This window comes from Clavelina lepadiformis, chromosome 4 (assembly GCF_947623445.1).
Source record: "Clavelina lepadiformis chromosome 4, kaClaLepa1.1, whole genome shotgun sequence".
NCBI lineage: Eukaryota > Metazoa > Chordata > Ascidiacea > Aplousobranchia > Clavelinidae > Clavelina > Clavelina lepadiformis.
Window position 1 is genome coordinate 21,291,532 of NC_135243.1, and position 25,486 is coordinate 21,317,017.

The following is a 25,486-nucleotide window of genomic DNA, read 5'->3' on the forward strand; positions in this document are numbered from 1 at the left end:
CTATGTGCCACCTACATAACTCAAGTGTTTAGGTAGTTATGCTAACGTGCTCACCAGAATGTGGGAAGAGAACATGCTGCTGAACAATATATCAGAGAACAAACAATGTCACATATATACTGAACCAACGCATTAGAGGCCATTTATATAATTTCACACCAACTCTTTGAGTAATTTGCGGTTTCCATGACTTCAGAGATAACTACAATAAAAGTGGATGAGTTGGATGTTGTCTTTATCAGGCTATCATAATTTTAACATAAAGCCTACTGAGTATAACACCAAGAAATCGATAATAGATTATAATGTATCTTAAACCTTTATGCTTGCTTTCACATACATAAAATTATATCACCATAAAAAGTGAACCGTGTAAGATTGACATTTTATATGCCAAGAAGACATGGCAATTGCTGCTATTCTTAAATGATCACATTGTTTATTCAATTTGTCTCTATTGCATACTGTTTACATTTGCTATAATGAATATTCATGCAAACATTTTACCAAACTTAGATAACAATTAATCCAATTATACACCCAAATTTTGAGGCTTAGTACTTGAAATATTTTTTGTAGAGATTTTAATTGATAACAATTTTCTGCTTCAAACTGCACGTATCAAAAATTTACTTATTCTGCTTTAAAATTTTGTGAAATATTTTTGACGAAATAAACTATCAAATACATTCTTAACCAGTTGCTTAACTTAAACCAATGCATGTACCTCTTTCGCTATTGCACTTTTACTTATGTCTGTTTTAATTGCAAGCTTTTGAAGTACAGTCGAACAGCCTTTCATTTATATTTGTTTAAGCTTCAACTTAAACTGAATCAAATTTTCTTATCAAGCAATAAAGCCTGTTTCGTTCAACGTTCCTTCACTATAGAAGTCTATTTCTTTTTTTTGCTTTTATAGATTTTACTAAAGGTTACCCTCTCCGAAATAAGAAATAGTTAATCATTTGTCGAAACTTTTCCCACTTGGTAGACCAACAGTGTTCCAGACGGTTTATCATCGTTTTAAACATTTCTTCAACTTTTTTAGTCTCTTGTAAAATTTAACGATGTCATCGCGTGATTTAACGTTATACAGAAAACTGTCGTTGACTTAACTTCTTAGTGACATCTTTTAACTGCAAGCCACACAAAATCGTTTTAGGTATGATCGTGGGTTGGCTAACTCTTAAAATGATACTGTATCTCAAATATTTGCTTAGTTCGTTGAGTTCAGTTGAGTTATTGCCGTTTCCATTAATTATATATCTGAAACTTTTTTGGCCTTTGGCTTAGAATCTTTAAGCATTGTTTGTAATTGTCATAGTGTTGAAAAAATAAAAATGCAACCACGTCTTTACTTATTGATTATTATAAATTACCACTTATGTAGCCTTACTCATATTTACCCATTTAAACTATTTTAGCCTATTCCGCTTATGCAGCAAAATATACACAGCATATATGCTCATTAAGGCTTCAATGAGTGGTCATTTTCGTAAGCGTGTAGTCATCTGTCTATTGGGAACCTTGTCGATTCCGGGAGTGTCCAGTATTGTCCAACCTGCAAATACTCGGTTTATGATGGACATGGACAAACAAGCTTCAGAGCACATAGACAAACCAACAAGTAGGATGAGTGCTACTAAATGCATTGGCGATATTGACACATTTACAGTAATAATACACAAAAGCAAACTTGTTGAAAGACTTTTCAAGATGTTGCTCATTGTATAATGGTATCGGCGTAATAAGTTTTTTTATGTCCTTTTCCCACTTAGATTAAAACACACTATAGCATGCTTCTTTTATGCTGCGTTGTTTGTATAAAACAATGAGAATTGAAGCACTAAGCTATATTAACGCTTTTAAATTCAGTAATCGTCTTCCGCTTTATTACCCATGTATAGAAGCGTAAACATTTTACGTTTAAAATTTTCTTTGAAGCCTTTGGTCTTATACTATCTTTACCAATTAAATTCTTAAATATTTGATCAAGGCGCTTTAGCCTGTTTGAGTCAACAAGCTTAAACTATCACTATATAGCACTCAGGAATCCAAGCCGCTTTTGCTGCAACGTGTTTTTCTTTGCCAAAAATGTTCTTGCTTTATTTAACTTTTTACATGACTATCAAACGATATTTGCATCGACTTTTGCAAGTTTATCTACATTTTATGTTTACGTTTTTAAAACGTTTGTCTCGTAACTTAAAGTTATAATTCACCTTGGGGTTCAAATATGGTTGTTGTTCTGTAGCCGAGGAATTAATTGAAATAGCATTGCGCTTTATACAAATTATAATCTGTAACATTTGTCCAGTTGCTAAAAATTTCTTGCAATTATTTGCACTAGAAATGGGCCTCTTCTTCTTTTCAAGTGTTAACAATCTAAGGCAATTTCGTCGATTAACGCCAACAATAAGAAATGTCAGATTTGAAAAGCAATTAGAAATACATTAAAACAAAAACCAAACATTTGTCCAATAGTTCCCAAGCCAGACCATTCTTTGCACTTATCAGTCCTTCCATAACTCATATCATAGCAGATATATTCACGTCTCCCCGTTTGTGAACAAACATTGTTTTAAACTTGTTCTTATCTTTGTTAAAAGTTGAGTAAGCGGTATAAAGCAATTTATCAAGTGGTTGGTAAATGTGGGATAGCGGTATACTTTCTCTGATACTGTGTATCGCGATGTAGCGTTAACGCAATTTATCAAAGGTTGCTTTCAAAATCACGCTACTCTCTTCTTATTCCATTAATTTTTCTGTTTGGTTTCCTTGTTGCTAAACCAACTTGCTTAAGCCGTTCTATCTACTACCTAACTCTTGGCAACGTTAGGCAAATTTACGTTTAAAGTATGCGGCGACACCAGGTGTTCTTTTTGAGTCAAAATAAAACCAGCGTGTGGCGCTGTAAAGATTTCTACTAAACCGAAATTAAATCCGCCTAAATCCGCAAGATTTAAAATGTTTAAAATATTTAAGTTAATTTTTGTTAAAAACTGATGATTGGAGATCTGATCAATTGGAAAGGATGTAATGAAACTTTTCATTTTACTGCTTTCAAACGGCTATACTCTTTGGATTTTAATGCACTGCTAAATGCAAAGTGTTTTCAGGAATTACAAGAGATCTTTTGAGCTTTTTCAACGATCACTAAAAATTTGCACTTCTGCAGCTTTAACATAAAAGTAGCAGTTAGGTTTTAAAAGTCGCGGTTTGTTAAAGTTTTTTAGTGGTTGCCAATTAAGTCAAAGGTTAAAAAGTTGGACACGCTCTGATGTAAACGCTACGTTATCGTTTTCATTGTCATATGAGAAATAATTTTTGTAATAATACATTCTTTATTTAAACTTGGCAACGGGCATCGTTGCCCAAAGCCTGCTAACCCTGACACACGGTAAAATTTAACACATTTTTAATTCCAATATTTTGCTATTCTAAGTAATTATACCGTTTTATTATCACACATCTACAAATTATTGTCACGGTTTTTGTCATTTAATGACTTTTCTTTAACGCTTAGGCAAAAGCCTACAATCACAATGAAAGTAGCAACCAAATTTTCTATAAAGACCAAAGATTGTTTGACACTCAAATCCTAATCAATATGTCTGTAACAAACACAAGTCAGGTATTGACTAGAATTCATTTAGCAACTAATTTATGGTCGAAAAATACAAAATCAAATATAGCTGACAAGCCAGCAAGCATTTATAATGCCTAAAATGTCATCTAACTTACACCAGCAAAAGCAAGAATGAAAAGATTTAAAACTTCTAAAATCTCTATTTCAGTTTGTCAATATTTCACTTCCAAGCAAAAGAGACACTAAAATTAAAAATTTAAATCCGCCACATTATAGCGGTTGTGATAAACAATACTATAATTAAACTTTTGAAAAATTAATCACTAAAGGAAACGTTATTTGGCAGTAAGAATTAATGACGCTGCTGAACAAAAAATATCATGCATTGCCGTTAGTATAATTCCAGAGCATTCTTCAAAGCTTTACAGAGTTAAATTTTCTTCAAAAATATTTATTATAAAATGAGCTCTACAGATACCAGGTATATGCGGCCTAGGTTTCAGGCCAGTCACCATATTTCGACACAACATGTCACCCCTAAGTAAGAAACACTGAAACAAAACACACTATGAATTGTTTGCTTCGCAAATATAAGATTCAACAGACTCTTTAAAATGTGTCATTTAAAGCAAGATATTGTACAAAGGTGAGCGTTTGTTCAACCTTATACATAGGAAAGCTGCCCTCGTGGCCAGCTTCATTTCTACCGAATCCTTTGTACGAGGGAGATTCAACGGATGATGTGAGAACAATCGTCTCTCCAGCGGAGAAAGAAAGTTCCCCTTTTCCACCAGAAAAATCTTCAACCGCCCGATAAGTTAGGGGAAGTCCCCGATGATAATGCATTCGCCAATCGATCGAGCGTGATCTAAAAGTGGCGTCGCTCGAAAAATGCATGAGCTGCGTAACAAGACGTCCGATCTGTTCGAGAAAAAATAATTGAATAAAAGATCTTGAAGCAAATGATCCAAACGGCAGAGAGCCTCATAAATTCGTACGCTCGTGTGGAATTATAAATTAAATACAGTTTATCTGGTTACACATCAAACATGAATTACGAAACACTTACGTTAGAACTGTATGTCCCGACGAAATAGTCGCTTTCTGCTAAAATCATTAAATCACAGACTAGCGCAACAAGTTCATCTTCTGTCTTTCGGCTTTTGCCAGTTAGTCTCATATCTTTCAATAACTTTTTATCGTCGACAGTGTTATACACAAAGTCGTAGTTAGGATACCTGTTACCAAATGGGAGTTTTCAATAAAATGTTGATAACTTGCCGGGAAGGAATATACTATATTTGTTGTGATTGCTATGTGCTGTACCCACAGTAGACATGTATTTACTTATTACGGGCGTCCGGTATCACACTCGCTAGGTCGTCGCTCGCAACATAAACTCGTCTCGTATAGTTGCTTGCGTTTCCTACTTGGCTATCGTACCAGGCAACAACAGGATCCTGCAAATACAGTGTCCAAATATTTAAAAGACAAAACAAACAAATATTTTTAGAACGAAAGGATGACTTTTGTTAACAAATCTATCAAAGAATAAACATGATAATTAAAACTCACCATATATTCTTCGACTTCGAATTTTCTTGCCTCTGTTACAAGTTTGTCTGTTCTTCGAACGTGAATGCTGCAATAAAATAACCAATGCTTTGTGTACATGTGGATTATAAATATTCTTTCCTAAGACTGTTACGTTTGATAAAACTTAGTTTTATCGTATAATAGTCAGCTTATTCTGGTTTTGTGGTTCGAATGCTTCTTCTTGATACCTCACGTAAGGATGGGTAAGATTTAGTTTTTTTTTGATTTGTTGCACTCTGACAGAAATCCACGGCCTGGTCCTAAGCAGATAGCCCATTATTTGCCCGATCCACCACATATTTGGATCGTCGTGAAGAAACTCAACTTTTTCTATTAAAAATACAAACAAAAACACAAATCAAACTTAAAACGAAACAAGTTCATGCTTTCGTTGTTCAATTTTATACAAGAACCGACACATCTTGGTGACGTCAGCGACATGCATTTTTATAAAAATATTTATAGTGTAACATGATTTACCTTCCAGAAATTTGGGAATTGTTAACCCCTTAAAACGTGTGTTTGGATTGTTTTTAGGTCCTAGGTCTAATCTAACTACTTGAATGTGTTCATAATTCTCCTGTAATTCTAAATTGCAAAAGATATCTACAGTACAAATGTTATAAAAATATATCATGTCTGTCCTTTAGTAATTTGTTGACAACAAAACATTTTCCAATAAAACAGCAGCAAACAAGTAAAGCTTATAACGTTAACATAAGTTTATTGATTAAAGCACCAAATTTTACATGTTTCAATATGTTTGTTTTGGTAAAAATGTAAATGTTTAAACAGTTAAAGGTATTGTGATTTATATCTTCACCTACAGGCAAAGTATACGTATAAATAAAGGCTTATCTAAGCTTCCTACCTCCTTTCCATTCATCAACCTGCTTTGGCAAATCTTCCATCGAACATGTGTCACTCAATGGAAGGAAAACTTTCTGGATTCCAGGGTATGGAACACTAGAATAATCCACCAACATTACACGATTTGTACCTAACGCAGCTAATAGACAGTTGCCTATGTGATGATGCTGACATCCAAATCCATAATAAGGGAACTTGCAAACCAGCTTTTTTGCCGTTTTGCAGTCGCTTGGATTCTATGAAAACGAAAGACCCCGGTGTTTTAACATGACTTGAGATATGGTCTGTGCAATATAACATTAAAAGGTTACCTGTAACTTGTGAATTCTTTTTTGAACTTCATTTCCAAGGTCCGACAATTCCTTCTGAGATTCATTATGGATGACATCAACAAGAAATTTCAATTTTCGTGTGAGGTCGCTATATACAACAATTTGACAATAAATTTTAATGGTATATTTTTAGAACCAGTTTAAGGACAAAAACAAGGACATTACTTAAATGGAAGGTAGTTTGTTAAATAATCTTCTTCGAGGGCAGCCTTCTTTGTCAAGTCCAAATTTTTACGAAAATATTTTCTCACAAACTCATTCACTTCGATTGCTTCCGAGTAAGCTCCTTTAATCAAATTTCTTGCCTTGACAAGTGTAAATTGGTCTAAAAAATAAAACATTTTTGGGCGCCACACAACATATCAGGATTTTTGCTTTAGAAATAACACCAGCATCGTATAATAACACGTTTTAGGTATGTTTTTAATGAATATCGTATTAGCTAGATTACCTTTAGTTGAAGTTTTGTTAAATCCCACTGACAAAGAAGCTTGATTGTCGTTGCCATTTCGGACTTTAGGAATTGGAAAGGTATGAGACAAACTTGATTGTGGCCTGTATGAAAATATACATGTTTAGAAAACATAATAAAAATCGATGTAATATGTAAATTAACACAACATACCTCTCTTGCAAACCGTTTGGGAACATCAGAAAGATATACAAGAATGTGACGTTAAAGCTCAGTGAAGTTACCAGCAACAATGTGAATGTTATGTTTATCATTCTTTAGCTCAAAGTAAATCTAAATAACCGAACAAACCATGTAATTTTAATGTCGTATTTCGGACAATCTGTAAACAATCAATTACGTCTTCACAAAACAGTCCCTGAAACAAGATGTCTATGTCGTTATTTAACGTAGCTCAAAATTTTCGTTTCTAAACTTTTAATATTGTTAAAACGTTTAACGAAAAATCACTGCTGTTTTTTTCGTTCTCAGGTTGAACAACGCTTATGTCGTTTTCTTGCAGGTCTTTAAGCATAAGCTTTTACCAAAACAAAAGGCCTAATAAGTTATTTGTCATGGGCCCGATGTCATATTTTAAACGCCGCCTGCTTTTAGAGAAGGCAGTACAAATTTTAACGTTGGCCTTGAAGAGATTTCTTTGCAATCACAAGATTTCTCCTTTGTTTGGGCCAAATATGAACGTTGGATAAAATTCGGAATGAACCTTGAGTTTTCGAAAAAACCTAAAAATTTTGATTTTTTTCTGAGCTTTTGAAAATTTCCTACTCTATTGTGATGGAGATGTGGCGTAACCAAACGGAACAATTTACGCTTTATTGCAAAAGGCGGGAATTACCTTTCCGCAAGACTACAATATTGTATTAATTATATCAATCAGAAAAAGGGTATACGAATTTAAAACTAAAATCCTAATATATTTTTGAGGCTTGTTAGGTAAGTTTAGATTTTTAAAATGAGCTCTATCTTTTCCAGGTGTAGGTGATTTCGGTTTCTAGACAGTCATATTATAAGGTACCTGTACCGAATAAGGCCCGGTCCCTAATAAGGCCCATTGCTCATATTTCGCAAACCCGTGCAAATAAATAAAAGATTTTGTCCCTACATAAAAACTAATATAAATTCATGATGGTTTACCAGATTTCATCCTTGTCACGTGATCAACCGATTCGCTAGAGCACAACAAATTTGATTCTTGCAGTTAAGGTGGTTTTGTTAATTTAGAAAAAAAGTATGTGAAAATTTGGCCGGTTAAATGAACTGTTGTCTGCCGGCTGAAGTTTTCATGTAACAACCAACTTAGTATTGAAAAGGATAATGCCCTTTTTTTTGCTAAAACTTTTCTGATGATAAAAATGTGACGTTTTTTTCGTGGATGCCACATGCGCCTAATAAAGGCCCATACAAGATGCTTGGCTAATTGATGTCCTGACTTCAAGAGTGGTTCCAGTCATCAGTTGGCAAATTGTTGCAATTACTTTGATGCGCCTAGTGGAATCTTTTTAAATGTTTGTACAACTTAAAATGTAAAATTTCTAATAATGTTATATGTTGTCTATTACTATGTTTTGAATCAAAATACTCACAAAATTGGTGGGCCTTATTAGGAGCCTATGCTCCTAATAAGGCCCATTTTTTGGAATTTTTAATTTCTTTATAAAAATTTTTTGAGGGGTTGTCAGTTATTGTGGTTTGAATATGTTGTAGTCATATACCCTCACTAATACAATACGATTTTTCAGTCTATTCTCATTTATGGTTCTTGAGTTATTTTCATAAAAGTGTTAGGTGGGCCTTATTCGGTACAGGTACCTTATCGATTAATCTGAACTAATCTAAAACTGTTGCTGTGTAACTTATCTTAAGGAATGGTTCAGTGTTTCTTTAACAATATTTCAAAAATTCAATAATTTTTCAATATTTATTGAAAATATTACCAAGCTCTAAGCTAAAATACGATCTTTTCATTCTCAATAGAAATATTAATGACTAGCAACTACATACAGTACATTCAAAAATTTACAGTTTGTTCAGTTGGTATGTAATCTACATGCATGAAAAGGAAAACATCGTACGTGGATGCCAATTTGTTCAGAAACAACTTTTTACACTTTGAAAATACATTGCTGGATACTATAGTATATACTATATACTATAATTTGCTAACTGGTAAAAAAGACTCTTAACTTCTAGCTTTTTCCACAAGAGTACTGCCACAATCTTTGCTTGTTTACACAAAAATGTCACAGTTAATCCTACATTTTAAAATACATCATTTTATTTGAATGCATTTTAATTAAAATTACTTATTACCTCTAAGATTTACATAAAATTCGACAAATAACGACTAATAATTACTGGTAATAACGTCAATATTACACCAATCTGCCTCTTGCATTTAATTTTAACTACGTTTTTACTCGGAAGGAAGTCATACAAACAATCATTTGGTTTGACATTCTGTAATTTAAAAAAATTGGCTTTGGAATTAATCGGTCCACAGTTCTCAGGGTTCAGATAACAAGACACAGACTTAGTACAACAATTAGTTAAACATTTTATAAAATAGAAACCCTCATCAATCAATTCTATAACAAACTTTTATGTACTTCCACTTGGTAACCATATTTACATAAAACAACATATACTTGTACTGTAATAGGGAGACCGTGGCAACAAATTCCTGCTTTTAACCTCAACAAAATTTACTCAAACAGTATAAAGTATATGATCATGGCCAGCACGTTCATATACATTAGAAAAAAGAGGAAAAGTAAATGGCGACCGCGACTTCTCATATTTGCTTTTGAAACGCATATTGTAACACATGTCTTGCCAAATAATTGTGTTTCAATTTCTCCCACTTTAACGTCCAGTTATAAAACCGTAAAGTGCCTCCTCAATGTTAAGTCACCTACTTCACGAGCCAGCTAATAATCGAAAAAACTTAATAAAACGGTTTCATTGAATTAAAACAATTCACTTACAGGTATATGTACCACGTGACACGATCCTGTAAACACGGTATAAAATATCATAACTAGCTGGTTCAAGCACCAAATAGCATTAAATAACCAGAATCTTCTTTCACGAGCCATCCTAATGATTAATAATATTTACTGAATAAAACGAAAACATACGCTACAGATTCTGTGTTACAATGAATGCTACTTGCCTTTCGATAAGTAAAATGCGGTGAAAGGTGCAAAGTATTCAAATAAATGTATTCATGGGAAATGGGCAAAATTAATTTGTACATTTTTGTGTTACCTACAGTTATGTTAGAATCGTATTTTTGTTAAACGTAGACATTTCAAACTATAGTTCTAACCAACAACTGACAGACAACTGACACATTGTTTCGAAGTTCCCATTGCTAGTGATAAAACTCTGCGTTCACCTTTTTACTTTAAACTGGTTTTTAAGAAATATTTGTTTTAATTTGTCAAGCAGTGTGTATTTAACTTTTCCAAACATGCCATTGTCATAAACTACAGTGGTTGCTACAATTTAGGCTTTCATAAAACATCAAATCCTACACCTGGAATGCAGCTAAGCAATATCGAAGACTTTTATTGTTAATTACAGTTAATTTAAGCTTCAAAAGAAAATACTCATACTAGTTGGAGTCTGTCCGCTTTTTTTATCCATTTCTGTTATCAATTTCAGCTCTAAGCTCTGCATAGATACAGCATAGAAGCTAACTGATTTTCTCGTGCACAAGAATGCCGATTGATTCATTTCCGTTATGGAGTCTTTTCAATAGGCACGTTTATGAAATATTTCGACACATGAATGCCTTAATTATCTGAATACGTCTACGATCTTCATTGAATCGTTTACAATACTTTAAAGAATTCTGAACTGTATAGCATGCGATCGGTGTACTATTAAGTTAAACAATCTGTATCCCGACGTTTGTCAACAATTCCCACAGTTTCATTTCAAACCAACTGACAACTATAGGCAGAGTTTATCATTGTGTTTCTAGCACAGATATATACAACACACTTCGTTTTTTAAACAACAGCGGCATTTACTGGGAAACAACTTATTTCTATTGATCGAACAGACTTGAAAACGCTAAAGTTTGTTGTTATGACTGGTTAGGTGAGTGTGCGCTCAAACAGTCGTCAGATATTGGAAAAAAACTTTATTCAAAATCCTTTTTCCCACTATACAACATAAAACTGTAAGCACATTTTTTGTAAAGTAATCATTACCATAATATTTTCAAGATATTAGTTCAATTAAACCATGTGCATTTGTATGCAGTATATTTAGGTATTTTGTTTCGTATCATTACCTCACATAAAATGAATCTGGATTGTCAAATAAGAATGCATAGCTTAGAAAATGCAAGTTTTAAAACTCGATTGCTGACTTTAAACTTAAACAAAGTTTTGAAACTTTTTTGAAGTCGGTAAAGAATTTGGGGTAAAAAAAGCGAAAGGTATTATAGCACAAAATATAATGAAAAAACGTCTGCGTAAACAAATATCTCAAAAAATCTCAAAATATCTCAAAAACTTATCTCAAAACTTAAAAATCGCACAAAATTGATGCCATTTTTGCAACGTTGTATTTGCAACAGATAACAATATAAAAGGTCATTCATAAAAAAATTACACACAACAAAAAATGAAATATTGCGACATTTGTTTATATTTCTTGCTGGTTTTGCTGGTACTATTTATATCTCGTCTGGCCTTTTGATGAAAAATGGAATAAAATGCATTTGGCAACATCATTGTATGATTATATTTATGGCACACCACAACTCTTACAGAACCGTCTATTTTGCTGCGATATTAATTAACCGTAATATAAATAACTTTACATTTCTGATATTGACTGAACGATATTAAAATCTGCATGTTTTAAGCGTCGAATAAACTTTATGACTTGTGTCATTCAAACTTTTAGCCCACTTCAGAGTTTTCAATTGAAAAATCGATTCGAAAGTCTTTTTCACTTTCAACCGAGTGCAAAATTTCCGAAAGCCCTGGGCTAACTTCCTTCAGTATTTCCGGGCTGGCATTTAAGGTCTTCTCGAGGGCAACCACCATGCGACTGAGAGAGACTATATAATTGTGAGCCAGGGTTTAGGTTTCAATTTTGGAAAGATTCCGGTCGTGCTTTACCCGTGGGAAGATGTCCCTTAGGGCTTGAAAAGCGTCGTTCAGTTGGTGCATTCGTAATCTTTCCCTTTCGTTGCTTTGTAAGCGCTTCAAGTTGCGCGGTTCACAATCTGATGGGTTCGCTGCTGACGGAGCAGCCGCCATGTTGTGAGCGCGCAGCTTTCGAGCGATACCCGACATCACTGTGCTGGCCACAGTCTTCAAGGAAGCGAATCTTGACGTCGCTTCCGGTATCTCTAGGCCAGGTTTCGATGAATTGCTGTAAACCAGCGAAAATGTTTTAGAATCTTGATTTGCGCAGACCACGATATAAATAATGGTTTATATATATATACATACATATATATATTCTTTGTATAGGCTATATATCTATATGCTTAAATTACACGTTATATATCCGTACTACGTCAAGTTATCAAGTATAATTGTAGTATTTGGTTGTTCATTAAAACGTGAGCTATATATTTTTAGTTTCATTTATGTTTTTATGTAAAATGGTAATTTATGACCACAAATCCAGGCAAGCTGGTATAGGATATTGATGCGTAAGTGCATACATACACCAGACCATTCAGATTGATTTACAAGCAACAAGAACCTGGAGATTGCTATTGAATGTGTCCAATACTCAAGAAAAAAATAATCTTTGCTTACTATCTTGATAAAGATATTTCGTTGATGAGCGCTTCCTTCATGTCAGATACGCTTTGAGAACACGCCTTCTGTCCGAAAAAACTTCTACCAGAATCATTTAGTGGATCCTCTTCCGATGCTGCAGATTTTTTTCTTTTCCGCTGCGTCCACTCACTCGCCTCTTCCAAGCATGCTCTGCTGTTGGCATACTTAGGGGAGAGCGTTGTGTAATGGGTACCAGTGTTACTGAAATTCTTGTTTACCAATTGGTAACTGGCTGGTTGGGCTGGGTACGATTTAGTGGTCAACAGAAAAATGGGCAGGAGGTTTAAAAACGAATTGACTGGACTATCGACTGGAGGTGTTGGCGCAATGGAATGCTTTTGTTTAGCAAATACCGGCTTTAGTTCGTTCCACATGTACTCATCCTGTTGTGCTTCGGTTTTGATGGAACGCTTCAATGAATTAGTGTCGACGAAATGTCTTGCAAAGCTGTCATGATTTGTACCGTTTCTTTGGGAGAGATAGGTTTTTCTCTTGGCAACGTGCGAAATTCGGCATAAGGTTTCATCGATGCAAAGCTGCAAGAGTAGTTCGGTCGGTCGGTGGGATAGATAGCGTTTTTGTTCATGTTGGCGCTGGAATACAGCAGGGATTTGTCCATAACGATCCAATCGTTTGCTGTCACATCGCCTGACTTATTTTCCAAGGTGAAACCAGTTTCGCCGGACGAAATCTTTGGCAAGTAGCCGATGTTTGCGAGAGTATTGCCGGGGTAAAACATCTCGCTGTTCTCGAGGTTCGAGTTCCTTCTTTCGTTTCTAGTAAAATAGTATCGAGGAAATCCACGTCTACCTCGCCGGGTTCCGACGACGAGCCGGCGGTGCCATGAAAATCGCTGGCATCGCTTTGGTACAAGGAAACATCTGAGTCGACGCCGCTTTGGTTTGAAATCACGTCGTCGTTGGACGCGAGTACAGCCGCGGCCGTTGTGACGGAAATTTTCCCAGAACTTGGGCAAACCCCCAAACAGCCTTGCCCAGCATATCGACCCAAGTCATGCCGTAGCATCATGCATTGTCCACTTGACTTGTACTGCCCCCTGTTGCTTTTTTTCTCGAGATTTGAGTTTACCGCCATCAACAACGGCACGTGCTGAAGCTCGATAACATCACCCTTATGTAAATTTGGAGACGCTCCGAGATTACTGTGCATCTTTGAACAGTGCTAAACGCAACAACCTTGCAAGTTCGCGGGGCGGAAAAATCTATATCAGTCTGTTTAATCCTAAACTCTGATCGGTTCTATACATTTCGCTGTCCGGTGAGGAATAAGAACCACAGAGTAATCAATTCTGTGCAGCGTTTCCTCTGTTGTGACAGATAAACGAAAGACTACGTTTCTTCACCGACAACTGAGCTTTCCTTTCCGAATGACTGATGGCAATTCTAAGACAGAGAAATGACGATTCGATGGCAAGTCGTTCTTTTCCTAGAAGTTAAAGATAATTCCTAACTCTGCCAAAACGGATGAGGATTTCTGCTGGTTTTCGCTATGTACGATTTCGTATATGATTTATCGTCGACGCTATTTTTAATTTTAACGAGAAAAACCTTAACCTTAATCGATTTCCCAATGCCGTTGTTGTTTTATCGCCTGAACTTATGCCATTCATTCATACTCAGTTTGGCCTGGATAAATGGGAAGACATGTTTTTTGGCAGCAAGCATTACTTCCTGGCGCCAATAAGGAGGAAAAAGTTTGTATAAACTCTTAAAGTTGTTAACTGGTTTGGGATAGGATGAACCCCATTGTACAAACTTAGGAAGCGGACATTGTTCACATACTTATCCTACCCGTTATAACACCGTTTGCTCATAGAAAGTAGGCTGGCATAGCAAGGCGTCTTTTTTTTGCTCGGTTTGACGTGCCTTTGTGTTTTCTGCCTTCGGCCGGAGGCATTGATAATTGTGATTGCGCCTTGCCCGTTGGCGAACGTGTCATTCTACCGATGCTTGTACTGCTGTGTAGACGTGCTCACTTTTTACCATTTTATGAAATACAATCCTATAGTTAACTGCAGGTCCCTTCGAACCAGCACTAGAAAAAGGCCGGTAACATTTGGCCAGCACGGCAGGACCTATAAAGAAAGTGATCTGAACCGAAATTTTTCCGCGATGAATTTTTTTTGCCCTCCTCCGAAGTTTGAACTTGGAAAAAGTTTTAGCTCGTTGTTATCAACGTTTGAAAGTTTCTGTGACAGTGTGGACGCAACAGCAGCTGCTCGAAAACATGCTTTTGTTACAGATTTTCTATTGCCAGGTCCTTCTCCACCGCTTTCACGGCCTACTCAAAGCCAACAAGCCTCTTTTAATGAAGTCCGATTGTATTTCGATAACAGATAAAAACACTCCGCTTTTGCTTTTGGGGCTTGACTTTCGGTGCACACGTTTTACAATAAAATAGTAAAATATAATAAAGCAACCAGGGCAGTTCTGAGTGACCAACAAACACGACAGGTCCTCTTCCAAAACGCCCATACCACGACTGCCATGAAAGCCACCTTTTTCTCGCCAGCTCACCTCTCCCGCCTGAAGCCCATACGGGAGACCAACCGAAAACAGGACACGTATGAAACTGCACTGGACCACATCAAAACACTTGAGGCGGTATAAACAACGTGAAAAAACAGTGGACAAGCGAAATCAATAAAATCAGATCATCAAGAGAAATAACAAACAGAATAAAAGTTAACTGATAATTAAGGAAAACAAAAGCGTGGGAAGATGCACGTAAACAAACAAACAATAGTGCGAAATATTATTTCGCCACACTTTTATGCTCAGTTTACCGAAAGAGGTGAAGTTGGAAATGAAATGCAAAGGTGCAGAGTTAGGCACCATGAACTACGAAGAACTAAAGTCCAAAGCTGAGGAAGTTGCTTGTTGCTCACTTCGATGTAACAAGGCTAAACAACAGCTTATACAAAGAATCCAAGCATTAGGTGAAACGAATCGAAGTTACGTCAACGCCCTTGTCAATTTGGGAGCAATTGCATACCCGAATCCGGAAGAGGAAAGTACGAAGAATGAAGAATCTTGTATAAAGCTTTAATAGCTGGACTGCGTAACAAACATGAAGCAAAAAGGCTGGTCACGTGCAACATGGAGGTACAGTGTCCAAAAATTTTTAGATGCTGTCAAAAAACTATTAATGATGGAACCTGCGCATGTGCAACAACACGTTTCCAAAATACAGCCAATAAAGCAAGGCCCATCAGCTTTCGAGGAAATGAAACAAATGGTCCAGGATCTGCGGCAGGAAGTTGACACCTTGCGTGAATCACTATCGGAGATATCGCGGAGGTCATGTCTTAACCACAATCATCCCTTTCGCCCCCGGGAATCACGCACGTGTTTTGCATGCGGAGAAAGAGGACACATCAGTCGATATTGTCTTCAACGCAACCGCCAGGGAAACGCCAACGGGGCGGGTACAGGTGTCCACCCCTGAATCCATCACCACAGCCAAAATGAGTGAAAATTTAACCAGCGTGTGAAGCTGTAAAGATTTCTGCTAAACCGAAATTAATTCCGTCTAAATCCGCTACATTTAAAATGTTCACAATATTTAAGTTAATTTTTGTTCACAACTGATGATTGAAGATCCGATCAGTTGAAAAGGATTTAATGAAACTGTTACAGATTTTCTATTGCCAGGTCCCTCTCCACCGCTTTCACGGCCCACTCAAAGCCAACAAGCCTCTTTTAACGTAGTGAGATTGTATTTCGATATCAGATTAAAAGCACTCCACTCCGCTTTTGGGGCTTGACTTACGGTGCACACGTTTTACAATCAAAATTGTAAAATATAATAAAGCAACCAGGGCAGTTCTGAGTGACCAACATCCACGACAGGTCCTCTTCCTAACCGCCCATACCACGACTGCATGAAAGCCACGTTTTTCTCGCCAGCTCACCTTTCCCGCCTGAAGCCCATACGGGAGACCAACCGAAAACAGGACACGTATGAATCTGCACTGGACCACATCAAAACACTTGAGGCGGTATAAACAACGTGAAAAAACAGTGGACAAGCGAAATCAATACAATCAGATCATCAAGAGAAACAACAAACAGAATAAAAGTTAAATGATAACTTAAGCAAACAAAAGCGTGGGAAGATGCACGAAAAACAAACAAACAATAGTGCGAAATATTATTTCGCCACAAAACTTTTCATTTTACTGATTTCAAAACGCTACTCTTTGGATTTTACTGCACCGCTAAGTGCAAAGTGTTTTCAGGAATTACAACGATCTTTTGAGCTCTTCCAACGATCACTAAAAATTTGCACTTTTGCAGCTTTAGCATAAAATTAGCAGTTAGTTTTTAAAAGTCGCGGTTTCTTAAAGGTTTTTAGTGGTTGCCAATTAAGTCAAAGGTTAAAAAGCTGGAAACGCTCTGATGTACACGCGACGTTATCGTTATCATTGTCATATGAAAAATATTTTTTGTAATAATACATTGTTTATTTAAACTTGGCAACGGGCATCGGTTCTAAACTTTGTTCCTGCACTTGTTAAAGCCGGCCCAAAGCCTGCTAACCCTGACAAACTGAAAAATTTAACACATTTTTAATTCCAATATTTTGCTATTCTTAGTAATTATACCGTGTTATTATCACATATCCACAAATTATTGTCATCGCTTTTGCCATTTAATAAATTTCCTTTAACGTTTAAGTAAAACTTACAATCAAAATGAAGATAGCAACCAAATTTTCTATAAAGACAAAAGACTGTTTGACACTCAAATCCTAAACAATATGTCTGCAACAAACACAAGTCAGGTATTGACTAAAATTCATTTAGCGACTAATTTATGGTGGGAAAATACAAAGTCAAATATTGCTGACAAGTCAGCAAGCATTTTTAATGCTTAAATTGTCATCTATCTTACACCAGCAAAAGCAACAATGAAACGATGTCAAACGTCTAAAATCTGCATTTCAGTTTGTCAATATTTGACTTCCAAGCAAAAGAAACACTAAAAATAAAAATTTAAATCCGCCACAATATAGCGGTTGTGATAAACAATACTATCATTTAACTTTTGAAAAATCTAATCACTAAAAGAAACGTTATTTGACAGTAAAATTTGATGACGCTACGAACAAAACATATCATGCTTTGCCATTAGCATAACGGGTTAGCATTCTTCAAAGATTTACAGGATAAAAGGTTCTTTAAAGTTTTTATAAAATGAGCTCTACTCTTTACTTATATAGGCGACCTCGGTTTCCAGCCAGTCACATCATTTCGCCACAACTTGTCGTTTTTAAGTATAAAGCACAAAAACAATGCACACAATGAATTGTTTGTTACGCAAATATAAGATTAAACAGACTCTTTAAAATGTGTTATTTAAAGCAAGATATTGTACAAAGGTGAACATTTGTTCAACCTTATACATAGGAAAGCTGCCCTCGTGACCAGCTTCATTTCTACCGAACCCTTTGTACGAAGGAGATTCAATGGATGATGTGAGAACAATCGTCTCTCCAGCGGAGAAAGGAAGTTCCCCTTTGCCACCAGAAAAATCTTCAACCGCCCGATAAGTTAGGGGAAGTCCCCGATGATAATGCATTCGATGATCGATCGAGCGTGACTTAAAAGTGGCGTCGCTCGAAGAATGCATGAGCTGCGTAATAAGACGTCCGACCTGTTCGACAAAAAATAAATGAATAAAAAAACTTGAAACAAATGATCCAAACACAAGAGAGCCTCATAAATTCATACGCTCGTGTGGAATTATAAACTAAATACCTCCGGTTAAACATCAAATCTTAATTACGAAACACTTACGTTAGAACTGTATGTCCCGACGAAATAGTCGCTTTCTGATAAAATCATTAAATCACAGACTATCGCAACAAGTTCATCTTCTGTCTGTCGGCTTTGGACAGTTTGTTTCATATCTTTTAATAACTTTTTATCGTCGACAGTATTATACACAAAGTCGTAGTTAGGATACTTGTTACCAAACGGAAGTTTTCAGTAAAATGTTCATAACTTGCCTGAAAAAACTACACTGTAGTTGGTGTGAGTGCTATGTGCTGTACCCATAGTAGACATATAATTACTTATTACGGGCGTCCGGTATCACACTCGCTAGGTCGTCGCTCGCAACATAAACTCGTCTCGTATAATTGCTTGCGTTTCCTACTTGGCTATTATACCAGGCAACAACAGGATCCTGCAAATAGAGTGTCTAAACATATAAAGACAAAATTTATTTATTACGAAAAGACGACTTTTGTTAACAAAAGTACAAAAGAAGAAAAATGATAATTAAAACTCACCATATATTCTTCAATTTCGAATTTTCTTGCCTCTTTTACAAGTTTGTCTGTTCTTCGAACGTGAATGCTGCAATGAAACAGTTAATGCTTTGTATACATGTAGCTTATAAAGGTTCTACATGAAAATTGTTATATTGTTTAGTCTAAGTCTTTAACCATTGAACATTTGTAACGAAAGTTATTGTATAATATTCAGCTTATTCTGCTTTTGTGGTCCAAATGCTTTTTCTTGCGTGACCCGACACCTTATCGAAAGACACTTTATCGAACGACACTTAATCGAACGACACTTTATCGAAAGACACTTAATCGAACGACACCTGATCGAAACGACACCTGATCGAAACGACAGTTGATCGAAAGACACTTTATCGAACCGAAAGTTGATCAAACGACACTTTATCGAACCGACAGTTAATCAAAACGACAGTTGATCGAACGACACTTTATCGAACCGACAGTTCAAGCAAATTTTTGCGTGTTTCTCAAACATTGAAACAATGGGTCATTGTGATGTTCAGCTATCTGTCCATGTTTGTTTGATAAAGTTAGATTTTGTAATTTTTGAGATATTGTGATATTTATATAATTTTGCTCTCTCTCCGCATTGAAACGTATTACTCATTTACGCACCAATAACTTGACTAACTATTCTTTTTCGTTCTCTTTTCACAGCGGGGGCGCGGCGTAACAAGAAGAATTTATAGAAATGTGTCACTTTTAGAAATACCTAATTTACACTAAATTCACTTTCTTTAGTTTTACAATTATGATGTATACAGGAAGCCAGATGATGTTTCTACTAACCTGTAATAATCTCATCGTCTACGACGCATAGGTTTCTAGTAATTAACGATTGCAAATGTGTGTGCGGGGTTGGCCACACCTAGTTTTTTTAGTAAACTCGCGAGCCTGGTTAGGATAGGGTTAAAAGATCCACAATTTATTGAAACAACTGACGATATGCACTGTTAAAAGAACGACAATTTATTAAAAGAACTGACAACATGCACTGTTAAAAGCACGACAACTGACGAAGTGCACATTTCAATCGCATTCATTTAATCACAAGTTGTGTGCAATTGCTTGAAGATAACTTTTTATGTCCATATTTGTTGAGTCATAATTTTCAACTATGCTCCTCAGACGTTGGTTGACAGCGTCGTAGCGCTTCTTCCGTGGTGGGCCATCGATTCCAGCACTCAATTGTTCAATAAACAATTCGTTGGAACCTTGTTCCTGCTTAATTTTTTTGACGAGTCTGCGAAGCGTCGGATGGGATATTGAGACACGCTTGCTGAACGCATTGTGCCATCCTTCAATGCTATTATTCGTTCGTGGAAGGTCATCTTGAACCCGGTGGAAGACATTCCAACATCGGATAGGAAATAGAGGTTGACGACGATTCCTGCGACACAATCGTCCAATCCAAGTATTTTCAAAATAGTCAATGTATTCAGACAAGTGCTGCTCATCGTCGTCACTGAACGTGGCCAGGAAGTCCTCGAACCGTTGTACAACGTCTTCAGGCGGAACGAATGCCAGTGCCTGGAAGCATTTTATGCGAAGGGCGTGCTCTGCATCTTCATTGAACCACCGCTGCAGAGAGAGAGCCTGAATTTTCCGGAAGCTACATTGGCCAAAATGGAAAAGGCAGCCGAGAATTTCTGCCCGAGGGAAGCTGGAAGAAAGAGCATTATATGCTGCCATTTCAAAGTCTATTGTTACGGTTTCTGGGGCTATTCCTGGTCGCTGTTGTTCCAATAAACCAAAGATGCGATTGTACACAGCTTCAGATTTGTTCTCGGTAACGGTGTATACGAGTGGCACCGTGCGATTTTCATCGACCAGCGCGTTTATCGTGTACAGCTGGTATCCAAGTGGGGCAACATCGAATGTACCGTCACAAAACCAATTAGCGCATTTGTTCAGTATATCCAGATTCTTTTGAGACGCAAACATATAGAATTCGTTCTCATCGTCTTCCTCGATAACGAAGGCTTCTCCCCTCGGTGTCACGCGGAGTTCATCCATCAAGCCGATTCCTTCTGGACATACGCGCTTTCGCTGTATCATCCGCTTTAATGATGTTGCTTTAGGGAGAGCACCAGCGGTGGCTAAGGATATATCCTGCGTTTCCCTCTGAATAATGTTTGAGGTACGTTCATCTGAATTGATTGCTTGATCTCGCATGCTGGCTTGTGCTCTTGCAACTATAACACGTGCAGGGTTTGGTGGATGACTGTGTTCAGATGGTGCTCTCTTGAGGCTGTCGTCCTCGGCTGTGGATAGACGGCTTTTGCATTTGAGGTAGTCCTCACATCTCCAGTAAGTTACGCCATTTGTTGTTTTGTCACGAACGTACAAGAAACCGTCCAAGGCCAACTTTCGTTTGCCTTTATCACTTAAAATGAATTCCATTTCGATATGTATACAATCGTTATTAACGTGGAAAAAATTACAAGAATTCTTAAGATGTCTAAAATCAAATAGTGTGGAAATGTAAGTATACACAATATGATCAAATAATGTAATTATAATAGTCATATAACTCATAAATAGGGCAACCAGTTTTTTGACCCAAAAATTTTTAACTTTGACCTTAAAATTTGCAAAGTTTGACCTTTATTTTGCAACTTGCCTCATTGACAACTTGATGCCTCATTAATTACCTGATGCCTCATTAATACTATAATTCACACTCACTTCAGTATATTACACCACATTGCTGCAATCTCAATCGTACCAATCACAAAAAGAGCAAAATATTTGTGTTCACACTTCAACAACACAGCATTAAAGTGACACTTGATGCTGCTTGCTTTGTGAAAGTTTTTCAACATCTGGTGGCAAGTCATATGAAGCAAGAGCCAGAACATTTTCTAAATAGGCGTCGGAAATGCGTGATCTTAGCTTGCTTTTCGTGAATTTCATTGTTGAAAACATTTGTTCACATGTGTACGTGCTACCAAGCATCGAAGCCATTTATTTTGCGCTGTCGGTCAAGCTGGGATAAAGACCACTTTCAAGAAGCTACTTTGTGTAAAAGTCAGACAGCGACATGCCCCTTGCTATTAAATTTTGCCTTCAATTCCTTACTCTTTGTATCTATAATGACTAGTCTAGTCTACTGTACAGACAATCTCGTACTTAGTAATTCTCGTGCGTATTCTTGTGATATCTTATTAATATGTGGGCGGGCCGGCCGCCATGCGAAATCGAACACTTTATGATACAAATATAAAATATAGATATAAAATATAAATCGTCAACTTTATGATATATACATCACAATTCATTAATGCACACCATTACAAAGACCGCACATCACAATGGCTCATTGTTCCAATGTTTGAGAAACACGCTAAAATCTTGCTTGAACTGTCGGTTCGATAAAGTGTCGTTCGATCAACTGTCGTTTTGATTAACTGTCGGTTCGATAAAATGTCGTTCGATCAGCTGTCGTTTCGATAAAGTGTCTTTCGATCAACTGTCGGCTCGATTAACTGTCGTTCGATAAAGTGTCTTTCGATCAGCTGTCGTTTCGATCAGGTGTCGTTCGATAAAGTGTCTTTCGATAAAGTGTCTTTCGATAAGGTGTCGTAGTACCTTTTTCTTGATACCTCACGTAAGGATGAGTAAGATTTAGTTTTTTTTGATTTCTTGCACTTTGACAGAAATCCACGGACTGGGCCTAAGCAGGTATCCCATTATTTGCCCGATCCACCACATATTTGGATCGTCGTGAGGAAACTCAACTTTTTCTATTAAAAATACAAACAAAAACACAAATCAAACTTAAAACGAAACAAACTGATGCTTTCGTTGTTCAATTTTATACAAAAACCAACACATCTTTGTGACGTCAGTGACATACATTTTTATAAAGATTTTATAGTGTAACATGATTTACCTTCCAGAAATTTGGGAAGTGTTAACCCCTTAAAACGAGTGTTGGGGCTCGTTTCATGTGTTAGGTCTAATCTAACTACTTGAATGTGTTCATAATTCTCCTGTAAATCTAAATTGCAAAAGGTATTTACAGTACAAATGTTATAAAAATATACTGTATTAAGAATGTCCTGTAGTAACTTGTTAACAACAAAACATTTTCGAATTAAACAGCAGCAAACAAGAAAAACTTGTAAAGTTAACATAATTCAATTGATTAAAACACCAAATTTCACATGTTCATATATATGAGTTTTGGTAAAAATATAAAAATTTAAACAATTCAAGGTATTGTGACTTATATCTTTACCTACATGCAAAGTAAACGTGTAAATAAGTGCTTATAAAAGCTTCCTACCTCCTTTCCATTCATCAACCTGCTTTGGCAAATCTTCCATCGAACATGTGTCACTCAATGGAAGGAAAACTTTCTGGATTCCAGGGTATGGCACACTGGAATAATCCACCAACATTACACGATTTGTACCTAACGCAGCTAATAGACAGTTGCCTATGTGATGATGCTGACATCCCAACCCACAATAAGGGAACTTGCAAACCAGCTTTTTTGCCGTTTTGCAGTCGCTTGGATTCTATGAAAACGATAGACCCCGGCGTTTTAACATGTTTTGAGATACGGTCTGTGCAATATAACATTAAAAGGTTACCTGTAACTTGTGAATTCTTGATTGAACTTCATTTCCAAGGTCCGACAATTCCTTCTGAGATTCATTATGGATGACATCAACAAGAAATTTCATTTTTCGTGTGAGGTCGCTATATACAACAATTAGACAGTTAAATTTTAATGGTATATTTTTAGAACCAGTTTAAGGACAAAAACAAGGACATTACTTAAATGGAAGGTAGTTTGTTAAATAATCTTCTTCAAGGGCAGCCTTCTTTGTCAAGTCCAAATCCTTACTAAAATATTTTCTCACAAACTCATTCACCTCGAACGCTACCGAGTAAGCTCTTTTAATCAAATTTCTTGCTTTGACAAGTGTAAATTGGTCTAAAAAATAAAACATTTTTGGCCGCCACACAACGTATAAGGATATTTGCTTTAGAAATAACACCAACATCGTATAATAACACGTTTTAGGTGTCACGGGATTATTTTTATGCACCCGTTTTATAGCAATCACAATGTACACTGTTTTTCTGAACTCCTTTTATTGATTGATTTAGTCGGACGTGTTTTGTTGTTGTGTCAGTTTTATGTTTGTTTTATTTCATTGTTGTTCGCATTAGTCATTTTTATGCATGCTCACGTTCTGCCATATGTTACTTGTTTATATGTACACGTGTTTTTATTCGATCACTGATGACGTCTCTTCTCGCTACCCCGAGGGCTTAATTAGTATTTAGCGTCCCACGTTGATTCTCTCTCATTACGTGGAATTTGTTTTGGTGTGGTGTTGCGTGCGGCTGGGAAGTGCCGGGCGAGTGTAGTTTCAGTTACGTTTGGGTTTTGTAGAAGTAAGATGGGTGTTTTTATCGAAGAAAATGCAATTAAAAGTTATTGAGGCAAAAGAGCTAAATGACTGGCTGTCAAGCGGGAAGTTTCCTGGTTAAGAAAAAGTTTGGTTACAATTGGCGAGCGCGCCAGGATCCCGCCGTCAATGAGACTATTCCCATAAACGTTTGGAAGTTTCACGATGTCCAGCATCTATTTTGCTATTCCGCCGCCAAAATATTAGCCCAACGAAGATTTCCTAAGCTTTTTCAACCGCTTCGACGCTTATTGCACGACGATTGAAGCGAATCCTGCTTTAAAGAAGCATCTTCTAATTAACAGCTTGGATGAAGATTTAAGCTGGGATGTACGAGGCAGAGACTTGTCGCTTTTCGACTTGGAGTACGATGAGTTGGTGAAAAGAGGTACCGAAGCGAGGCAGCCCATTTGTTCTACGGAAAGTAACAAATGTCGAGTATTGAATGGGACTCAATTCGATGCCGACAGAGCAATATCTTCGTTGGCTTTCGCTGTACGAAAACGTATATGTGCGGTAGAAGCTGCTGAAACCCCCGCTCCCGAAGAGCAGGCTGCTGAGTCTGCTCCAGCCGAAGAAGCTACTGAAACTCTCGCTCCCGAAGAGCAGGCCGCCGAGTCTGCTCCAGCTGAAGAAGCGGCTGAAACTCCCGCTCCCGAAGAGCAGGCCGCTGAGTCTGCTCCCGCTGAAGAAGCTGCTGAAACTCCCGCTCCCGAAGAGCAGGCCGCTGAGTCCGCTCCAGCAGAACAAGCTGCTGAAACTCCAGCTCCCGAAGAGCAGGTTGCTGAGTCTGCTTCAGCCAGCAAGCAGCTCATTTGGGGCGTAAGTTTGTCTCGGTACGATCACGAAGTGAGCCAATCGAGTGATTTTTGTGCAGTGGAGTCGTCAGCGACACCAGGGGACGGATGTTCACCAAGCTGGACGGTCGGTTTGGGTTGCGTGGTACACATCAACAACGGGGCGCCAAACGATTAACAAGGAGCTACGAACGATGGTCGTTTACCCAGATGTTGAATAACTTTTCCGGGGCCGGAAAAGAACTGGAC

The 25,486-nt window shown here is 37.0% G+C and overlaps 3 protein-coding genes across 3 annotated transcripts; all 3 read right to left on the reverse strand.

Moving 5' to 3' along the window:
* Nucleotides 1–3,651: 3,651 nt before the first annotated feature.
* LOC143452468 (alpha-(1,6)-fucosyltransferase-like) lies at nt 3,652–7,133 on the reverse strand. Its single transcript, XM_076953459.1, has 11 exons — nt 7,013–7,133; nt 6,839–6,942; nt 6,553–6,712; nt 6,367–6,475; nt 6,057–6,291; nt 5,666–5,773; nt 5,374–5,515; nt 5,165–5,231; nt 4,937–5,049; nt 4,659–4,827; nt 3,652–4,510 (listed from the first exon to the last, which is right to left on the reverse strand). The coding sequence occupies exons 1-11, from the start codon at nt 7,111–7,113 to the stop codon at nt 4,199–4,201; spliced, it is 1,620 nt and encodes a 539-aa protein (XP_076809574.1). The 5' UTR covers nt 7,114–7,133; the 3' UTR covers nt 3,652–4,198.
* Nucleotides 7,134–17,205: 10,072 nt separating this feature from the next.
* LOC143452470 (alpha-(1,6)-fucosyltransferase-like) lies at nt 17,206–22,683 on the reverse strand. The gene is made up of 5 exons (XM_076953461.1): nt 22,617–22,683; nt 18,994–19,060; nt 18,772–18,887; nt 18,497–18,662; nt 17,206–18,353 (listed from the first exon to the last, which is right to left on the reverse strand). Exons 2-5 carry the CDS (start codon nt 18,994–18,996, stop codon nt 18,042–18,044), a joined length of 597 nt encoding a protein of 198 aa, XP_076809576.1. The 5' UTR covers nt 18,997–19,060; nt 22,617–22,683; the 3' UTR covers nt 17,206–18,041.
* Nucleotides 19,122–23,990, reverse strand: LOC143452469 (alpha-(1,6)-fucosyltransferase-like). Its single transcript, XM_076953460.1, has 6 exons — nt 23,800–23,990; nt 23,613–23,721; nt 23,303–23,537; nt 22,907–23,014; nt 22,603–22,757; nt 19,122–19,215 (listed from the first exon to the last, which is right to left on the reverse strand). Exons 1-5 carry the CDS (start codon nt 23,973–23,975, stop codon nt 22,639–22,641), a joined length of 747 nt encoding a protein of 248 aa, XP_076809575.1. The 5' UTR covers nt 23,976–23,990; the 3' UTR covers nt 19,122–19,215; nt 22,603–22,638.
* Between the last annotated feature and the right edge of the window lie 1,496 nt (nt 23,991–25,486).